General features: G+C 35.7%; 1 protein-coding gene across 10 annotated transcripts in view; it reads right to left on the bottom strand.

The window, feature by feature from the left end:
* DOCK3 (dedicator of cytokinesis 3) overlaps window positions 1-21,033 on the bottom strand; it is a 525,841-nt gene that overhangs the window by 157,481 nt on the left and 347,327 nt on the right. For 9 of the 10 annotated variants that reach the window (XM_041761983.1, XM_041761990.1, XM_041761984.1 and 6 more), the window contains 2 exons: window positions 15,800-15,841; window positions 15,024-15,178 (listed from right to left, as the gene is read on the bottom strand). In XM_041761983.1, coding sequence (XP_041617917.1) covers window positions 15,024-15,178; window positions 15,800-15,841 — 197 coding nt within the window. The remainder of the gene's footprint in view (window positions 1-15,023; window positions 15,179-15,799; window positions 15,842-21,033) is intronic. The other variant, XM_041761986.1, reaches the window with a different exon arrangement.

Genomic DNA, 21,033 nt, shown 5'->3' with positions numbered 1-21,033 from the left:
GCTGTAGGCAGATTCTAATATGGTCCCCCAAAATTTCCTCCTCAATCTTGGAGTTTCATAATCCCTGTGACTGTAAATATGGTGGCATTTACTCTCATGATTAGGTTATGTTATATGACACAATTGAATGCAAGATAGGGAGGCTGACTGGGTGAGTACGACTTGTGCCATGACTCTTTTAAAAGTGCAGAATTTTCTTCTACTAATTGCAGAAAAGACAGTCAGAGGTTCCAAGCATGGAAAAGATTCACTGCACTACTGATAACCTAAAGATGAAAGGGGCTGCATAGCAAGGAAAGCAGGTGACCTTTAGCTGCTAAGAGCAGCTCCTAGCTGAAAGCCAGCAAGGAAATGGAACTTCAGTCCTACAACTACAAGAAACTGAATCCTGCCAACAACAACCAAAGATCTTGGAACCATATTCCCCTCAGAGTTTTCAGACTAGAATGCAGCCCAGCTGACATCTGACTTCAGCTTTGTGGTACCCTGGGCAGAGAAATCAGTCATGTCTTGACAGACTTCTAACTGACATTATAGTGAACTAAAAATATTGGTATTCTTTTATCCATAAAATTTGCTATACTTTGCTGTGTAACAATTGAAAATTAATTCAGTTCCTCTCTCACTTCTTTAACCTCAATCTTTTCAAAGGTTATACTATTATTTAGTTATCTCTCTACTTATAGACATTTAGACTGCTTCAAGATATCTGCTATTACAAAAATAACACTCATATATGAACCCAAGTTTATTGATGTCAAGTTGTTCATAGTATAGGTATACAATTAAAAAAATGTGTTCTATGACTCCGAAAGCACAAGCAACACAAGAAAAAAAAAACATATAAAGTGGACTTCTTCAAAATTAAAAACTGCTGTGCATCAAAGGACATTATCAAGAAAGTGCAAAGACAACCAGCAGAATGGGGAACATATTTGCAAATTATATATCTGTATCTAGTATTCAGGAAATACAAAGAGCTCTTACAACTCAACAAAAAGACAAACAACAATCTTGAAAAAGAAAAACAAAACTGGAGGTATCACAATTCCAGACTTCGAGTTATATTACAAAGCTACAGTGGTCAAGACAGTATGGTACTAGCATAAAAACAGACACATAGATCAATGGAACAGAAGGGAAAATTCAGAAATAAATGCACAATTATATGGTCAATTAATCTTCAGCAAAGGAGGCAAGAATGAAATGGGAAAAAGACAGTCTCTTCAAACAAATGGTGTTGAGAAAATAGGACAGCTACATGAAAAAGAATGAAATTGGACCACTTTCTTACACCATACACATAAATAAACTCTAAATTAATTAAGAACCTAAATGTGATACCTGAAACAATAAAAATTCTACAATAGAGCCAAGGCAGTGACTTCTTGGACATCAGCCATAACAACATCTTTCTAGGTAAGTCCTCAAGGCAAGGGAAACAAAAGAAAAAATAGCTATTGGGACTTCATAAAAATAAAAAGCTTTTGCACAGCAAAGAAAATGACCAACAAAACTAAAAGCAACCTATGGAATGGGAGAAGATATGTGCAAATGACATATCTGATGAAGGATTAGTATTCAAAATATATAAAGAACTTATACAACTACCAAAAAACAAATGATCCAATTGAACAATGAACAGAAGATATGAACAGATATTTCTCCAAAGACATACAGATGGCCAACAGACACATGACAAGATGCTCAACATCACTCATCAAGGGAAATGCAAATCAAAATGACAATGGGATATCACTACACCCCTGTCAGAATGGTTAAAATTAAAAACTCAAGAAATGACAAGTGCTGGTGAGGATGTGGAGAAAAAGGAACACTTGTGCACTGTTGGTGGGAATGCAAACTGGTACAGCCACTGTGGAAGACAATATAAATATTTCTCAAAACATTTAAAACAGAACTACCCCATGACCCAGTAATTGTACTACTGGGTATTTACCCTAAGATTAAGAAAATACTAATTTGAAGGGATAAAGGCCCCTATGTTTATTGCAGCATAATTTACAACAGCAAATTATGGAAGTAGCCCATGTCCATCAATGGATGAATGGATGAAGAAGATGTGGCGTGTGTGTACACACACACAATGGAATATTACTCAGCTATCAAAAAGAATGAAATCTTGCCATTTGCATCAACATGAATAGAGCTAGAGAGTATAATGCTAAGTGAAATAAATTAGAGAAAGACAAATACTATATGATTTCACTCACATGTGGAATTTAAGAAACAGAATAAATGAGCAAAGGGAAAAAAAGAGAAAGAGGCAAAACAAGAAACACACTCTTAACTATATGGAAAAATTGATGGTTACCAGAGGGGAGGTGGATTGGGGTATGGGTGATGGGGATTAAGGAGTACATGTGTCATGATGAGCACTAGATGATATATGGAATTGTTGAATCACTATATTGTACACCTGAAATGAATATAACACTGTATGTTAACTACACTGGAATGAAAAATTTTAAAAATTGGTTGTTTATAGCAGCATTATCAACAATAGCCAAATTATGGAAAGAGCCCAAATGTCCATCAACTGAAGAATGTATAAAGAAACTGGAAAAAAGGAGCTTGTGGTATATCTATACAATGGAATATTACTCAGCCATCAAAAAGAACGATCTCTTGCCATTTTCAAAGATGTGGGTAGAGCTAAGAGTGTTTTATGCTAAGCAAAGTAAGTCAGAGAAAGATAAATACCATAGGATTTCATTCACATGTGGAATTTAAGAAATAAACACATGAACATAGAGGGGAAGAGAAAGAGACAGGCAAAGTATAAAACAGACTCTTTTTCATAGAGAACTGAGAGTTGTTGGGGGGTAGAAGGGGGGATGAGCTAAATGGGTGATGGGTGTTAAGGAGGGCACTTGTGATGAGCACTGGATTTTTTAAAAATTTTATTTATTTATGATAGTCACACAGAGAGAGAGAGAGAGAGAGAGAGAGAGAGGCAGAGACATAGGCAGAGGGAGAAGCAGGCTCCATGCACTGGGAGCCCGATGTGGGATTCAATCCCGGGTCTCCAGGATCACGCCCTGGGCCAAAAGCAGGCGCCAAACCGCTGCGCCACCCAGGGATCCCGAGCACTGGATGTTTTATGTAAGTGACACATTCACCATTCTATACTTGAAACTAATATTACACTATATGTTAACTCACTGGAATTTAAATAAAAACTGAAAACAAAATATTCAGTTAAAAATATATTTTAAATTTCTAAGAAAAAAAGGACACGTAATCTAATTAAAAATAGGCAAAGAACTTGAATACACATTTCTCCAAAGAATATATACAAATGGGGAATAAATACATGAAAAGATGTGCACATCATTAGTTACCATTAAAATGCAAATTAAACCACAATGAGGTACTAATTCACATTCACACCCTGCAGGATAGCTAGAATAAAAAAAAAAGAGAGAGAAAAGAACAAGTGTTGCTGTGGATATGCAGAAATTGGAGCCCTCACACATCACTGGTGGGAATGTAAAATGGTTACATCTCTGTGAAAAACAGTGTGGCAGTTCCTCAAAAGTTAAACATAGAAATACTATATGACCCAGCAGTTCCACTTCTAGATATATAACTACAAGAATAGAAGGCAGGCAATCAAACAAATACATATACATATATGTTTGCAGTAGTACTATTCACAATAGCCAAAAGGTAGAAACAGTGCAACTATTCAACAATGAATGAACAAATAAATAATTCGTGGCATATCCATACAATGGAATATTAATTAGCCATATAAAGAAATGAAGTACTGATGTTATGTGCTACAACATGAATGAACCTTAAAAAATATTATACGTGAAATTAGTGATCACATATTTTATATATGATACGATTTATGTGAAATATCTAGAATACTATGTATTCTATAACAATGGAATGTAGACCGGTGGCTGCCAAGAGCTATAAGCAAGGGTGGCCTGAGGAGGGAAATAAAGAATAACTGCTTTTTAGATTCAGGGTTTCCTTTTGGGGTATGAAAATGTTTTGGAAGTAGACTGAGGTGATGGTTGTACAACACTGTGAATGTAATAAATGGTACTCAACTATTCATTTTAAAATGATTAATTTAAAATAAAATAAAATAAAATAAAATGATTAACTTTATGCTATGTCAACCTTACCTCAATTTAAATAAATGTGTTCCATTTAATTTTTAATATTTATAGCTTATCTGTGTCTCTTTTCTTGATTACTCTTGCTATTGGTATGCCTGTTAAATTCTTTTAAATTGAAGATAATTAACATACAGTGTTATATAAGTTGCAGGTATACCATAAGATGATTCAATAATTCTATACATTTCTCAGCGCTCATCAAGATAAGTGTACTCTTCATCTTCTTTTTCACTCTTCCCCTTCCCCACTTCCCTTCTGGTGACCACCAGTCTGTTCTCTATATTTAAGAGTCTGTTTTTTTTGTCTCTTTGTTTGGTTTCTTAAATTCCATATATGAGCTAAATTATGTAACCTGTCCTTTCTGTCTGACCTACTTCACTTAGCATTATATCCTGTAGGTCCATCCATATTTTTGCAAATGGCAAGATTTCATTCTTTTTAATGTCTGAGTAATATTCCTGTGTGTGTGTGTGTGTGTGTGTGTGTATGTGTATGTGTACACATACCACATCTTTTTTATCCATTCATCTAATGATGAACACTTGGGTTGTTTTCACATCTGGGCTGTTGTAAATAATGCTACAATAAACATAGGGATGCATATATCTTTTCACTAGTGTTTTCATTTTCTTTGGGTAAAGACCTAGTAGTGGAATTCCTGGATTACATGGTAATTGTATTTTAAGTTTTTTAAAGAACCTCCATACTGTTTTCTACAGTGGCTACACCAATTTGCAACCTCACCAACAGTTCCATACCAACAAATCATACAACTCTTAGAAAAAAACACAGGCAGTACTTTCTTTGACATCAGCCACAGAAACATTTTTCTTGATACGTCTCCTCAGTCAAACCAAATCTTGATATGTCTCCTCAGAAATCAAACCAAATTAAGCTATTGAGACTACATCAAAACAAAAAGCTTTTGTACAGCAAAGGAACCATCAACAAAACAAAAAGACAACCTACAGAAAGAATGGGAGAAGATATCTGCAAATGATATACCTGATAAGGGCTTAGTATCCAAAATATATGAAGAACTAACAGGATTCAACACCAAAAAAGTGATCCAATTAAAAAATGGGCAGAGGATCTGAATAGGCATTTTTCCAAAAAAAAAGGCATATCAGAAAATCAGCTTTTATTATATTGACCCTTTAAGTTCCATTATTTTTTTTCTTCTGCTTTCATTAGGTTTACTTTATTTTTCTTTTTCTAGCATCCCAATCTCAAAATGTAAATAATTTATTTTTCATTTTTTGGGGGGTGAGGGGCTACTTGTCAATGATCTGGTTTGTTAACAATTGATGTGTAAACATGGAGGAGGTACTCAACAAAACAGGGGCACAGGAAGGCATCCACGCACTGACAAACATTTATGCAATATTTAGGCAGCTGCCCACAAAGGCCAGCAATGTGGAGGTAGCTAAAGAAACAGCTGTATCATGGCTCTTCCATGAGAGTAATGTGCACTGTCAATGGCAGTCTTTGACCGTATTTAAGGTCACATCTGACTCTATGTTGGATTAGAGAATCTAGGGGTTTGTGAACCACTTTATTTCTTAAATTTTAATTGTATCTGTGTGCAACAGTGCTTTCTTTAGAAGTCAATTAGGGGCAGCCGTGGTGGCGCAGCGGTTTGGCGCCGCCTGCAGCCCGGGATGTGATCCTGGAGACTCGGAATCGAGTCCCACGTCGGGCTCCCTGCATGGACCCTGCTTTTCCCTTTGCCTGTGTCTCTGCCTCTCTCTCTTTCTCTCTGAATAAATAAATAAATAAAAATATTTTTAAAAAAAGAAGTCAATTAGTTCAAAAGTTTTTTTTGATTGTTGTGGTGGTGACACCTTTAATCAAAACACCATAAATCATTAGTGAGCTTCATGTCTTTCCCCAATTTATACTATATCCATTAAGAACAAAGCATTTGGGCCCAACTTAGATGTTCTAAATTCACCATCACCATAGAGTGAAATGGTGGGGAAGAGAACAATTTCTATTTAACAACTTTGGCTTTTCCATCCTCTGACAACTGTCAAAGAGTGCATGGTTCCTGAGGAAAAATCTTATGAGAGCAAAGCAAATAAGCTATCTTTTATTTGTGCCTTTATGTCTTTCATCAGTAATGAAAATTTTCACTCTTTTCTATTGTTCTGTGATTCTAGTTAGTGTTTATTATACTCTCATTCTATTCTCCATGTCCCATAACACTTCTTTCATTTTTCATCTCCTTATGTGTCTTTGCTACATTCTAGATAGTTACACTCATTTAGTCAACAAATATTTATTGAGCACTTAATAGGTGGCAAGCACTGGTTTAGGCACTTGGGTACCTCAGTAAACAAAATAAAAACATCACTGCCCAGGAGGAGCTTTTATTTAAAAAGGTAAAATGAAGAAACAGTTAAGTGATAAACATGATAAATGACTAACCTATGTAGAATATAGGAAGTGATAAATGCCATTTAAAAAAGAAGGGAGTAAGGTTAGTTCCTCCTATTTTTTTCTTCAGGAGGAAAGATAATTTTATTTTTCTGTAATAAGATCACTGGTTATCTTAGAAAATTCTGTTTCAGAGCATGAATAATGTTTGTCATACTGGTTATGTGATACATATAACATTTGAGCTAGTAACTCTTAAATTGTTATCAGGTGCAACATTTGCTAGGAAAATTCACATCGCCCCATATTTCTTTTTTTTTTAAATCACTTTATTGAAGTATGATTGACATGAAAAGTTGTATATATTTCATGTATACACTGAATGAGTTTGTAGGTAAGTATATACCCATGAAACCAGCACCACAATCTATGCCAGGAACATATGCATCACCTTTAAAAGTTTCCTCCCACTCTAATTATTATTACTATTTTTTATAGTGTGAGATAAAAATACAAGATATGATCTACTCTCTTAGCAAATTTTAAGAAACACAACACAGTACTGTTAACCATAAACACTATGCTGTACATAGAGCTCTAGGACTTACTGCATGTAACTGGAACTTTGTACCGAATACCTCTGCATTTTCCTTCTCCCCCTCAAGGATCTGACAATCATGATTTTACTCTCTGCCCCTATGGGTTTGACTATTTTAGATTCCTCATATAAGTGGTATCACGTAATATTTGCGCTTCTATGTCTGGGTCATTTCACAAAACATATTGCCCTCCAAGTTCATCCACATTGTTACAAATGGGAGTATGTCTTTCTTTTTTTAAGGCTGAACAATATTCCACTGTATGTATATACCACATTTTCTTTATACATCCATCCACTGATGAACATTTAGGTTATTTCCATGTCTTTGCTGTTGTAAACAATACTCAATGAACATGGGAGTACAGCTATCTCTTTGAGATTCTAATTTAAATTGTGTGTGTGTGTGTGTGTGTGTGTGTGTGTGTGTGTGTATGTAAAGATGGGATTGCTAGATCATAGGGTAATTCTATTTTCTATTTTGTGAGGAATCTCCACATTGTTTTCCACACTGGCTGTACCAATTTACATCACTAACGTGTACAAGGGTTCCCTTTTTTCCACACTCTTCCCAATACTTGTTACCTTTTGGTTTTTGATGATAGGTATTCTAATAGGTGTGAGGTGATATCTCACTGTGATTTTGATTTACATTTCCCTGTTGATTAGTCATGTTGAACATCTTTTCATAACCTGTTGCCTATGCATATGTCTTCTTCGGAGAGATGTCTACTCAGTTCCTTTGCCCATTTTTATTTATTTTTATTTTATTTATTTTTTTTCCTTTGCCCATTTTAAAAATGGGTTTTCTTTTCACTACTGAGCTGTAGGATTTCCTTATATATTTTGAGTATTAATGCTTTACCAGATACACGGTTTGAAAATATTTTTGCCAATATCATAAAGCTGCTTTTTAATTTTTTTGTCTGTTTCTTCCTTTGCTGTGCAGAATAAAATTTTTAGTCAGATATAATCTCATTTGTCTATTTTTTGCAAAAAAGCTTGTGTTTTTGGTGTCATATGCAAAATATCATTGCCAAGGTCAAGGTCAATAAGCTGTCTCTCTGTGTTTTCTTATAGGAGTTTTAAGATTTAATGTCTTACGCATTAAGTCTTTAATCCACTTTGAGTTAATTTTGGGGAATGGTGTGAAAAATTTCATTCCTTTGCATATGGATATCCAGTTTTCCCAACACCATTTATTGAGGAAACTATCCTTTCCCACTGTGTATTTTTGGTACCCTTCTCAAAGATCAGTTGACTGTATATGTGTAAGTTTCTTTCTGGGATCTCTGATCTGTTCCATTAGTCATTATGTCTGTGTTTATGCCAGTACCATACAGTTTTGATTATTGTAGCTTTGTAATATATTTTGAATTCAAGTACTATGATGCTTCCAGTTGTATTCAGTTTCTTTTTCACTGGCATTTATTCTCCAACCTTAAATGAATTCCTAAATTATTTGGCAGTAGATTATTGTGCATGTTAGGTATACATAAAATGTTTTCTTAATGACTGAAATATTCTCTGTGTTTTGCCCTTTGCTCTTCTCACATGTTCTCACTTTTTCAGATAGCTTTGTTTCTGTATGCAGAAACTATTCCCATGAAAATTATCATTTCTGTGACATCTTACCTGTATCCCAGATGCCCCCACCACATGACCTGTGGGTTATTTAGTTATCACTTCAAACTCAACAAAGCCCAAATTGAACTCATTTCCTTCACTCAGCTGGCTTCAATAATTATAGCACCACTCTCTGTCTCCAAAGTAAAACAAACAAACCAAAACAAAAAAACCAACCCACTGAATTATAGGTTTTAGAAATAGAAAAAGTGATTAAGAGAAATAACTAAGTTTATTGTTACATTTAGTAGAACTCATCGTTTCAGCAAATAATTATTGAGTACCTACCAAATGCCAATACTCTGTTAGGTTCAGGGGATTTGCTGGTGAATAAGATTAAAAAATCTGTTCTCATAGTGCTTACAGTCCAGTGATGGAAAACAGATAATAAAAAAGGTAAATATGTAAGCTATTTAGTATTCTAGATGGTGCTAAGAAGAAACCCATAAAACAAGGAAAAGACACTGAGAATATGCATGTGTATGTGGGAGATGGTGGTAATGATGATTTTTTTAAAGATTTTATTTATTTATTCATGAGAGACACACACAGAGAGAAAGAAGCAGAGACACAGGCAGAGGGAGAAGCAGGCTCCAAGTAGGGAGCCCAACGCAGGACTCGATCCCGGGTCTCCAGGATTGCGCCCTGGGTGGAAGGCGGCGCTAAATCGCTGGGCCACTGGGGCTGCCAGGTAATGATGATTTTAATTCTAAAATTTTATTTGAGAGAGAGAGAAAGTACAAGTGGGGGATGGTGCAGAGGGAGAGGGAGAAGCAGACTCCCTGCTGAGCAGGGAGCTTGATGAGGAGGTGGTGATCCCAGGACCCTGAGATCATGACCTGAGCTGAAGGCAAACGCTTAACTGACTGAGCCACCCAGGTATCCCTGATAGTTTCAATTCTAGATAGGGGGGCTAGGAAAAGCCTGAAAGGATGATATTTGAGTAAAAACCTAAGAAGGTGAGGATGCAAGCACCATGATGATATCTGGGAAATAGCAGATGCAAAGAAAGGCCCTAAAGTAGAAACATGTTATATTTCAGGGAATAGCAGAGGCCAGTATAAACTAGAGTGATCAAGGGGAACAATAGGAAGTCAGGCTATAGAGGTAACAAGGCTGGGCATGATGCCCTATCTTCTCTTATCTTACTACTAGTTTCCTTATCCTGGGGCTTTATCACTTCATGGCTGCAACAGCTTCTAACTTACCTGTTTTCTAATTTAACCTATATATTACCACTGTGATAATATCAACTCACCATTTTCAGCATGTCATTCATGTCATCCTCAAGGATTCATAAGGGTTATTCATAAGCTTACTGTCAATACAAACCTCTTCCTGTCTCTAATAACCTCTTTTAATTTCCTACATATATATTTTGGTGTCTTTGTTGTGTCTGACTCATGCTTTTGTCTTTGCTACTTTTTGTGCTTGAGTATCTTCTCTTCTTGAATTTACAATAAAATCCAAAATGCATTCATGGCAATAAGGTCCTGTATAATCTGATCCTTGACTATCTCTTCAATCCCCTCCTTATATATTCTTTCCTTTTCTCATTTGCAACATTCTAGCAACACTGAATGCCATTCAGTTCTCTGAATAGTTTTTCCATGCATCAGGCCTTCTGTCGAGATCTCATTATCTACTTTCTGTTTACTCATACTTTAAGCCTTCAACATGGATGCCATAAGTGCCTCCTCTCACTACAATTCACATGAGGTTTCAGAGCACTCTGCATGATTTTCCTTCATAGCACCTATCACATTTTTTAAACTAATATACTTATTCATGTCATCATATGTTTAGTGATCTCTCTAGTAGAGAGAGGTGTTCTCTCTTATAAATCATGAGCTCTAGGAAGACAAGCAGGTATTTCTCTTGTTCACCTCAGTATCCCTAGGTTCTATCCTAATAGCTAGTAGATGATTAATAAATATCTGCTGAACAAATGAATTAGCACATTATCTAGATTCTGACCACTCTTAATTATACTACTTTCATTTTCTCCAAGAGCCTGGCTTCACAGCCTTTCAATGATCCTCTTCTTCTCTAACTTCTTTTTTAAAAAATTGTTCTTTGAATATGGAATTCAAAACCTTGGTGACAACTGATCTAGCTCACTATGACAGAAAAAGCCGTCTCTCTCAGTGTATTACATGAGATACATCAACTTTACATGGTAAAGTTGACTGTATCTCTTTCCCACACTATAGTTTAATTCTAAATACAAAGCAAGGTCTAATATGTAATTGATTAGAAAAAAACCAACAACCAATGATTTACATAAGAGTGCTCACTTTTTTTAGCCTAAAAAACTCAGTAAAAGCTTCTATCGAAAAAGATTGTATTTTTTGTTTTTTCCTGACTGTTTATTGCGCTTAAAGTCTTGCTGCATCTCAGTAAGACATATATATGCCTTAATCTTACTTTTCCACTTAGCTTTGATACTTAAAATTGGGAAAATATATTGTCACACCTTCTAGAAATCCTGTAGTGCCCTGATCAGACCTCCTCAGGGTCAGGGACATTCCTTTTTAACCTCTAAATCCCAAACAATTATTACAGGGGCCCACAAACAAGAAATTCTTGCTAAAATATTCAACTAAATAAAAATTTCTCGATCAGTACTTATTTGACAGATGAATGATTATTCATTCATTCACTCAATAAATATTTATTTAATGCTCTAATATCCAAAGTCCTGTGCTTAGTACTGGGGCAGGGGGTTGGAGGGATAGTACAAAGACCACAAGAATGCTCCTATTCCGGTCGGGGAAATCTACATGCATGTGTGTAATTACAATTTCACATCTAATTATGGAATAAAGCTAGGTACAGGGTGTTAACATGTGCACAATGAAGTCCCAGGGCCTGACTATACTCATAAATATTGAGGAAGGTTTCATACAGCTGAATTTCAATGGACAGGAAATTACCAAGCCAACAAGGATAGAGAGGCATCAAAGAGCAAGGTATGTTTAAGGAAAGACAACTAAGTCACCAAGATGTAGGAAATAAGGTTAAAGAAATAGAATTATATCATGCTGGTCCTTTTATATCACATTAAGTAACAAGGGCTGTAGGTTAACTGAGAGCTGACATGAAGTTTGCATTTTTAAAAGGTAAGTATGGTGGTGGCTGTGGACAATAACTCAGGGTAGTCAGTAGATTCAGGGAATCTGTATTTGGTAGAAACGTGAAGGATCTGGGATGACAACAGGGATGGAGTAGGGGGAGTGATCTTATTGATATTCAGGAGACAGAAGTTGCTAAGATATAGCGATTAATTGAGAAGGGAAGGAGACAGGAACCTAAGAGGATGCCAAAGTTTCTGACATGGATCTCTGAGCAAATGATAATGCCTTTCACTTGATTTAAGGAGCACAAAAGGAAATATATGTGTGAGGAAAGAAAATGAATTAAGTTTAGGTATCCTGAGGTAGAAATATCTGAGGGACATCCAAGGACAGATGTCTGGTAGGAAAAAGGAAATGAAACTCTGAAGCTCAGGGGAGAGGTCTTAATCGGAGATTTAGATTTCAAGGCTAAATATTTATGATTTTGTACACAATGATAAAATGTCACAAAAACAGTTACAGCTACTAAGGCCCTACCAGCTGCTGTTTCCTCCTTCCTGCAGATCTTTTTAATACTCATCAGTCAATATCTATCAGGATGTGCTATGCAGGTTTGCAGTTTGTCATTCATGGGAGCCTCTCTAGGTTTGCCTGTAAGATCAGCAATGAGACTCAGTGTGTAGGAACATCTGGTCCTCTCTTTAGCCAGCTCCCCCTGCTCACGTATATTTTTAGGCACAGAGGTGAGAGTGTCCAGCCAATACCAAATACTAGACTAGCACTGTTTGATTGATAATCTGATTGCTTTGTATCAACACTCTGTGAACCTAATGTAATATATCCCTAACCTTGCATGATTTCTAATAACTGCTTCTAGGAATTAATATATGCCTAATCATTATGATAGCAAACTTAGCTGGTATCATTAGCTCAATGAACTAAAATTTTTGAGGGCTTATACAACTATACAAATGCTAATGGAAAGAAGAAGGAACACTTACCAATAAAACCTAGATCTAAAATTCTGCAAAAAATAAAATAAAATAAAATAAAATTCTGCTTATTAGTTCACTCTTAAAACTAAAAGTAAATGGTTATTTTCAACTAAGGTTATTTTCAACCTTGCATGATTTCTAATAACTGCTTCTAGGAATTAATATATGCCTAATCATTATGATAGCAAACTTAGCTGGTATCATCAGCTCAATGAACTAAAATTTTTGAGGGCTTATACAACTATACAAATGCTAATGGAAAGAAGAAGGAACACTTACCAATAAAACCTAGATCTAAAAATTCTGCAAAAATAAAATAAAATAAAATAAAATAAAATTCTGCTTATTAGTTCACTCTTAAAACTAAAAGTAAATGGTTATTTTCAACTAAATGGTTATTTTACAGGTTTATTATATGAATGGAAAGGTGGTATAGTTCTCTAATAATAGAGATTTTTAAATGAGCAAAACATTTCTAGCAACTCTACAAAAGATTTTTTTTACTTTCTTCTTTTAAAATGTCTTATTGTAAAAAAATAAAATAAAATAAAATGTCTTATTGTTTCTTGAGGCTCAATTATAAAATAATAAGTGATGCACTTATGATCCTGCATGGATTATAAACCAGAGCAGGGGTGTCTCTGCTGGGTGTGGATCTTCTCTGTGCAGTAAGCCCAATAAAGCATGTATTGGGCATGTACTGGGATCATGGAAAGAGAAGACACTAGCACTCAAGGATGATAAAGTAGGGTACTCTGGTTTTCAAACTGCAATCCAAGGGCTTTCAGTGGTTACACACAGCACTGAGTGGGGGAAAGGGCATAGCGAGATTCCTATTATTTACCTTTTCCCTCCATTAGTAAAGTAGTTCTATTTCATTTATTGAGCTTTCTCATATAACTTAGCTTGAAAAGAATTCTTCCACATACAAAAATAAGTAATAAAGTTTACAAATCTGGCCTACTAGAAATACAGAGGCAGCAAGAATCTGCATCCATATAGCCCTGGCCTGAAGTCTTCTTGCCTGTGGCCAGCACCTGTAGCTACTATTGCTGCCACAATTACCTTCTACCACTGCTTTCCTAGACACACATAATGGGAGACACCGGTGACAAGAAAACCCACATGCTCCCATCAATGAACGCATCATTTTATCTCTATACCAAAATGAAGCACGGTTCTTTAATTTTCAGGGCAAGGTGTGTCAAGGTACTGTGGAACATGCTAATTAATTGCTTTTTATGGGTACTGTTATAACTTCCATTCTTAATTTTCCTATATATAACATACATTTGGAAAAATGGAACACCTGTTTTCAAGTTTTATGTAAAAAAGCAAAATAAAAGACCCATAAAGCACTCTGAATGCAGGAAGTTTCCAAACAATATAGAAGTATCCCCAAATTTATTTTCTCTCTGCCCCACCTGGAAGACAACCAGAGAAGTGTTTGGACTCCCTAAAATTGGCTACAATGATCATATCACCCCATCAAAGCCTTGCTGGCCTGTAATGAAAGTGGAGCCTAGAGTGTCTCCTTGACTCCTCTCCACCTTTCAAGAAGAAAGCGCTGCTGCAGTTGCTCATGTTTAAGTGCTTCACTGCTCTGCCAAGATACATGGTCTACTGAGTATCAGCCCCATTCTGTGGCCTCATTTCCAATCCAAGGAGAAGAGGAATGATGGAGTCAGACCGACTTTCCTGTCTGTCCAGAAGATGCTCTCCCCTTGGCAGGGCTGGAATGGCATTGAGGGCTGAGGCTGCTCTCAGACAGGAAGATACCATTAGCCTATTCCCCTGTGAACCCTCTCTTCCACATGTAGTAAGGCAGGGGCCAAGGCTTCCTGCATTCTAGATCTGGGCCTCTGCTGAATTTGCTTCATTCTGTGTTTCTCCTATGCGTTTCCTCTGGCACTGAATAAATGCATCCTTTTCTCTCCCTGAGGTGGTGACAGCCAAGACTGAGATTTGAATTTCCATGTGGAAATAGGCATAGGATAAAAAAGAGGCCACACACGACTTCAAGGTACACTGGGATTTGAGGCAAAACTCCCAGCTAACTAAGAGGTTACTTTATCTTGTTTTTCCTTCTCTGTGCATCTATCTTCTCTGAAGGCCAGAAATGCTTATGACCCAGGCAATACCATCCTTATACAGTCTCAATCTCACCACAACTTCTACTAACTTTTACCTGATCTGCTTGCCTTCTCTCATATCATATAAGGAAAAGAAGACATCGGTGTCTTCCCCAATGGTATTGTAGGTGAAACTCTTCAGGCTGAGGAAGAAGTGGTGTGGCACTGGCATCCGACAGGCTTCCCCATGACGTGGGCGCATTGTATCTACCTAATGAGGAAGGCAAAAAACAGTGATTCCTACTTTAGTTATTCACTATATTGACCATAAATAAAATGAAACCTAAATGACTCTCTTCATACTACCAAAGGGGATCACTGAAGAGAGACAGAGGTGTCTTCTGCTAGTAGGGGAGAGCTGCATCAATATGCTTGGTTTGAGATGAGCAAATATGCAGCTGGGAGAAGTAAACTGAGTGAAGGAGCTATGGGAACAGCAATTCCAACTTATGAGTGAATTATATATCTTCACCAGGTCACACACTTCTAAATCCTCCAAGTTATTCCTTGGAGATGCTGTCACCCTGATGATGTACTTGATTTACATTGTTAGATGGTAATAGATACCATTCTAAATGACATTCTACTTTCTTCCAGATGGATTCATTTTAGTCTCCCAGTCCACATTATTTCAATTTGTGCTTATGTAAATTTTCACAGAGGAATGAGTGGAATGGCCAAATCTGCTTGGAGGTCAGGGCTATTTAGACGAAAGGAATCACATGATCAAGATGTCAGTGATGTCTATCCTTGCCTGATGCACTCCCACACTGTGATCTCTTAAAATGAAGTGCTGAGGCAAAAGACTGGGAGATCTAGTTAAGCTGCTTACCTGGGATGTGCTTTGCTGGACACTCTGTCGGCTAGATAAGTGCTGTAGAAAGAAAGAAAGAAAGAAAGAAAGAAAGAAAGAAAGAAAGAAAGAAAGAAAGAAAGAAAGAAAGAAAGGAAGGAAGAAAGAAAAGAAAAATTCACTCAACTGGGAAGGAAACTAACTTTTATTAAGCATCCTCTACATGCTAGGCATTCTGGAGTCTTTTACATATATGTTCTCATTTAATTCTGAAAACCTTTTTAGAACAATGTTATTTGTATTTGATTGAGGCAACTAAAGGTTGATGTAAAGAAGTGACGTCCTGAAGATCATACAGCAAGAAGGTGGCAAAGTCTGGATTCAAACTCAAGCCTCTCCAGCTCAAAGTACCAGTCAAATCACAGGTGCTTGCTACTGGATTTATGCTTTGGCGCTGTTCTCTCCACCCTCTACCACATCCCAAGCTGTAAGATCCAGCTTCTTCAGGCTCTCTACACTGGAGGAAGTCTTTAAATCCCTCTCAAACATGCTGTTCCTTTGCTGCTGGCTGATGTTAAAAGCATATTTCAATCCCAGCTACATGTAAATGAATTATGAAATCAGTCTCCCCAAGAGATATTTTCCTTGACTGTAAAACTGACATAAAAGCTTTTATTGTTTTCCTCATAGAGTTATGAGGCTCAAGTTATATAATAGGATGTAGCACAATACATTAGTTAGGGACCTAACTGCAGAAGTCAGGACATTTAGTTTTACATCTTGACTCACATTTGTGTTTGCTGATCTACAAAGTAAGGATAATATTTTGTACTGAACTCAACCTCATAGGGTTTTGTGCAGATTGACCTGGCACAGTTCCTATTATATTGTAAGTGGCTGATCAGTCTCATTTTATTATTACTGGTATTGCTCTTTATAAGTAGTTATTACAGAAAAGTCAGTCACATTTAGAAGGAGACCCTGGCCAGGAAAAATTGTGGGTTCAAACAATTCAGTCTCTGGTCTTGGTAAACTCAACAATGAGAGTTTCTATCTGTTTCCTTTGGGTCTCAGAAGTGTGAGACAGCACTCATTTGGTGAACTACTCTACATCACATGAGTAGGAAGGATGGTCGCTAAGTAGAATAGTTTCATTTCTTTTATTTAGGGTTAAATGTATTTGGAAAACTGAATACAATTAAATATTAATTTAAATGTATTTTACTAGCTGCACTTGCCAATTATTAAATATTCATGTGTATTATTAACTATATTAGTTAATTATTATTGACTATTAATGTTCATTCTTGGGACTAGATTATTCCATGATACATATTAAATATCACAAAATAGGCCATCATCAGCTTGGGAAATCATCGCATAAAATGTGATGTAAGAAGAAAGCATCATATGCAAAAAAGCTTTAAAAAAATCAAGTCTCCTATGGTTCACTGGCCCATATACTACTGGGAAGTTTACTGGCCTTTCCTTGGTTTTATTTTACTTTCAGGGGCTGCACTAAGTCATTCTTCTCAAGTGGATTTACTGATTAACTCTTAAAAATCACTACCAATCTTAAACATAAATGTTCAGTTATACTATATATAGAATTTTACAGCTAATTTCAGTGTAAAACATCCCTGTTGACGATAACAAATGTCATTCTAGATTTCAGAAGCATAAATTTGAGAACTTTCAAACCAGTCTAAAAGCACACCACATGAGTGGCCAGAGAAGGGCATAAAAACTGGCATTCTGGAACATCTTTCATGGCACTATAAGGAAAAACCACTTCCCTGTTACCAGGCAGCATTCAGCTGGCCAGCTGATACCTCCCTCTTCAGAACCATCACCACCTGTATTAGAGCTATAACGTATTATGTATATGTCTCCATGTTTGCTACCCAATTCTAGACTGCCCTCCCAGGGAGCAAAGAACCCTATCTTAATCGTCTTTATATCCTAAGTACATCAAAAGTATAAATTAATTAAGAATTTCATGGACATTGCTAGTGGAAGTATATATTGTCATTGTGAAAAAAATATGGCCTAATATATTAGAGCTGAAGATGTGATTACCTAATCATTCAGTAATTTGTTTCCTGATTATAAACCTTAAAAAATTGCTTGCTGTTAATGTTATAATTATATTTTCTAATTAATAATATAAAATATTCAAAGACTTTTGTGAGTATATATAAAATATTTGGCTGGCCAGAGGTCTATCTATCTGGTCAGCCAAATAATAATACTTCTTTCCTTTAAATCTGTATTTCTGGGGCACCTGGGTGGTTCAGTGGTTGACTGTCTGCCTTTGGCTCAGGTTGTGATCCCAGGGTCCTAGGATCCAGTCCCACATCGGCCTCTCCGCAGGGAGCCTGCTTCTGCCTCTGCCTATGTCTCTGCCTCTCTCTCTGTGTCTCTCATGAATAAATAAATAAAATATTTAAAAATAAAATAAAATAAATCTGTATTTCTGATAATATGGGTAACTTATCTTTTCCTAGGGAAACTTTTTTATTTTAGCCAAGTTTTCTCATTTATTACTAGATAATTAAAATATTCTCTTATAATTGCTTCTGTGTTCCTTTATGTTTGGAATAAATTTTCCTTTCTCATTAAAAAAAATGCATGCACTACATTACTGTTCTGCTAAATTTCCTCCATATAGAAGGTGTTTTCATCCCTTTGAAGTCTCTGGCTCATTTAGCCTACAAAAGTCTACCAATACGAAAAAAACAACAACAACACTGCTGCTTTAGACATTCTATTCAGCTGAATAACACAATTAATTGCCTGCTATAAAGGTTTAGAATTATGTTAACTATTGTGGGTCTTACAAGGAAATATAAGACATATCTAGTCAGGATCGCTAATAAAATGATGCTTCATTGTTGGTAAATAATCCAATCATTTAATTTAGTCCATAAATGAAAGTACAAACACTGATCTAATAAAAATATTAATTACCACTGGAAGATAACAGACTAACACAGTTCCCAACACATACTAATGTGGAAAGATAATAACATAACAGGAGGTTATAATATGAGTGCTCTGTTAGATCCTTGCACAATTTAAAAGCTCTTATACAACCTTCAAGTGTCTACATTCCCCAAAGCGGCATAGCTAATTAAAATTAACATAAATACTTTGTTGTTCCCTTTGAAATGCTTTCTAGTTTGGGCAGCACCAATTCTCTGTTGCTAAAAGTGGATTTGGACATGTTACTATGCAGAAGCAAGAAATGAGGAGCATTAGTGGCTTCCTCTGGCTCCTGTCATATAGAAGAGAAAATCCATTTGTGCATTTAAAGAGATTTTTATCAATTATTACCACTCATCATTTGCACAGGGGATTGTTGCCGTTTTTTTTTTTTTAAGAAAAACAAAATGTTCTAAATGTCAGCTTAAGGTATAATCCTATTCATAAAGGTTTCCTTGTAAAATGAGTGACAGAGTATTAAAATCAGAAAGTTTCACATAGAATCTGTAATCTCCAGTAATAAATACATTTTATTTATTTATTTATTTATTTTTTTTTTCATTTTATTTATTTATTAAAGATTTTATTTATTCATTCATGAGGGACAGAGAGAGAGGCAAAGACACAGGCAGAGGGAGAAGCAGGCTCCAAGGAGGGAGCCCAACGTGGGACTTGATCCCTGGTCTCCAGGATTACATCCTGGGATGAAGGCGGCGCTCAACCACTGAGCCACCGAGGCTGCCCTCCAGTAATAGATTTAAATGTTAATACAAAAATGTTCTAAATGGTTATTCCTTTGAAACTTGTTGATAAATTTAAAATATAACCCAAAACTTACTGTGCATTTATTTACTGTATGCAATTTAACATAAAAATAAGTGGTTTTCAATAAATGTATGGACTTTCAAAAGGTTGGTTTCAAATGGTTTTTCTTCACTATATCTAGTTCTTTCTAAAAGCAAATACATGGGATAAAATACAGAAAAAAACAATATGAAATGAAAACAACTAAAAGGGGCTTGAACTTTTCTTTGGCCTTTTTGGTAAGTTAACATTTTAAAATTAACATTTAAGTATGCTAAACATAATATAAGCATACAGTATTAAAAGTTAAATAACCCTAAAAGCCTTGCAATAAAATTATCAGTCCTCTACTCACCGGTACTATTTCCTAGAAGTAAGTACTTCAAACTTTTTACAACTTTTTTCCTAAAATTTGTCGAATATTTCTAAAGGTCACATTTAGTTTTAGATTTACCTACTGGCTTCTTATAATGGCAGCTAAGGATTTCCACATCTGTTTAAATCAATTTCCCGTCATTTATCTTCCTAATATTTCAAAAGTTTTGGTTAAAACTTGTTTATAAGATTGTAACTTTTAAATATTGTTTACTGGTGAGCCAAATAGTGTACTTCAATTACATTTCCTTTCTTCTACTACATTCTGCTTTTCTTTGGAATCTCAGTTGTATTTAAACTATAGCATCTTCTCTTACGCCCTCCTACAACTCTATAAAATACTTTTCTTTTTAAAATAAAATACCTTTGACAAACATTCTCCATGTGGTAAAACTATCAAATATTGTCTGAAGTCGTTTTCCTCCTGGAGAGGTTTCCTGGCTTGCCCTCTGCCTTCATCTGAATCAGTTACTCTCCAGGTCTATTGCATGAATGTCATCCTGGAACCTCCCTCTGATGGTAATCTGAGAATTCTTTGCACCTCTCCTGGTAGTCAGAATCCTTTTGCTGGATGGCACATAACAGCATCTTTTGGTTTATTCCTTCATTTTAAAGAAATAATTTATCCTTCAGTAGTTTCCTGAAAAATGGTTAAAGAGACTTTTTGTTTTGATAATTTGGGTGACCAAAATTTTCTTTAGGCTACTTTCCCATTTGATTGATAATGTAGCTGAATAAAAATAACATTCTAGGTCAAATTTTATTTTCCTCAGAATTTTAAAGGTAATATTTCATTATTTTCTAGTCTTCAACGTTACTACTAGGAAGACAAATTTTATTTTTATGACAAATCCTTAGTAGGTGACTTATTTTTCTTGCTGGAAGCGTTCAGCTTTAGTGAGCTGAGATTTCATAATTAAGTGCTAAATATTTGTTAGGCCCTTTCAATCTGGACACTCATATCTATGTTCTGGAGAAGTTTTTTCCAACTTTATTGAGGTATAATTGACATAAAACATTATATAAATCTAAGGAACAGAACATGATGATTTGATACATATATAATACTGCAAAGTGAGTACCACAATAAGGTTAATTACATACTTCAT

Source organism: Vulpes lagopus, chromosome 7 (genome assembly GCF_018345385.1).
Source record: "Vulpes lagopus strain Blue_001 chromosome 7, ASM1834538v1, whole genome shotgun sequence".
Lineage (NCBI taxonomy): Eukaryota > Metazoa > Chordata > Mammalia > Carnivora > Canidae > Vulpes > Vulpes lagopus.
Note: the sequence above shows the minus strand (reverse complement) of the source record. Positions and strands in the feature narration are given on the sequence as shown.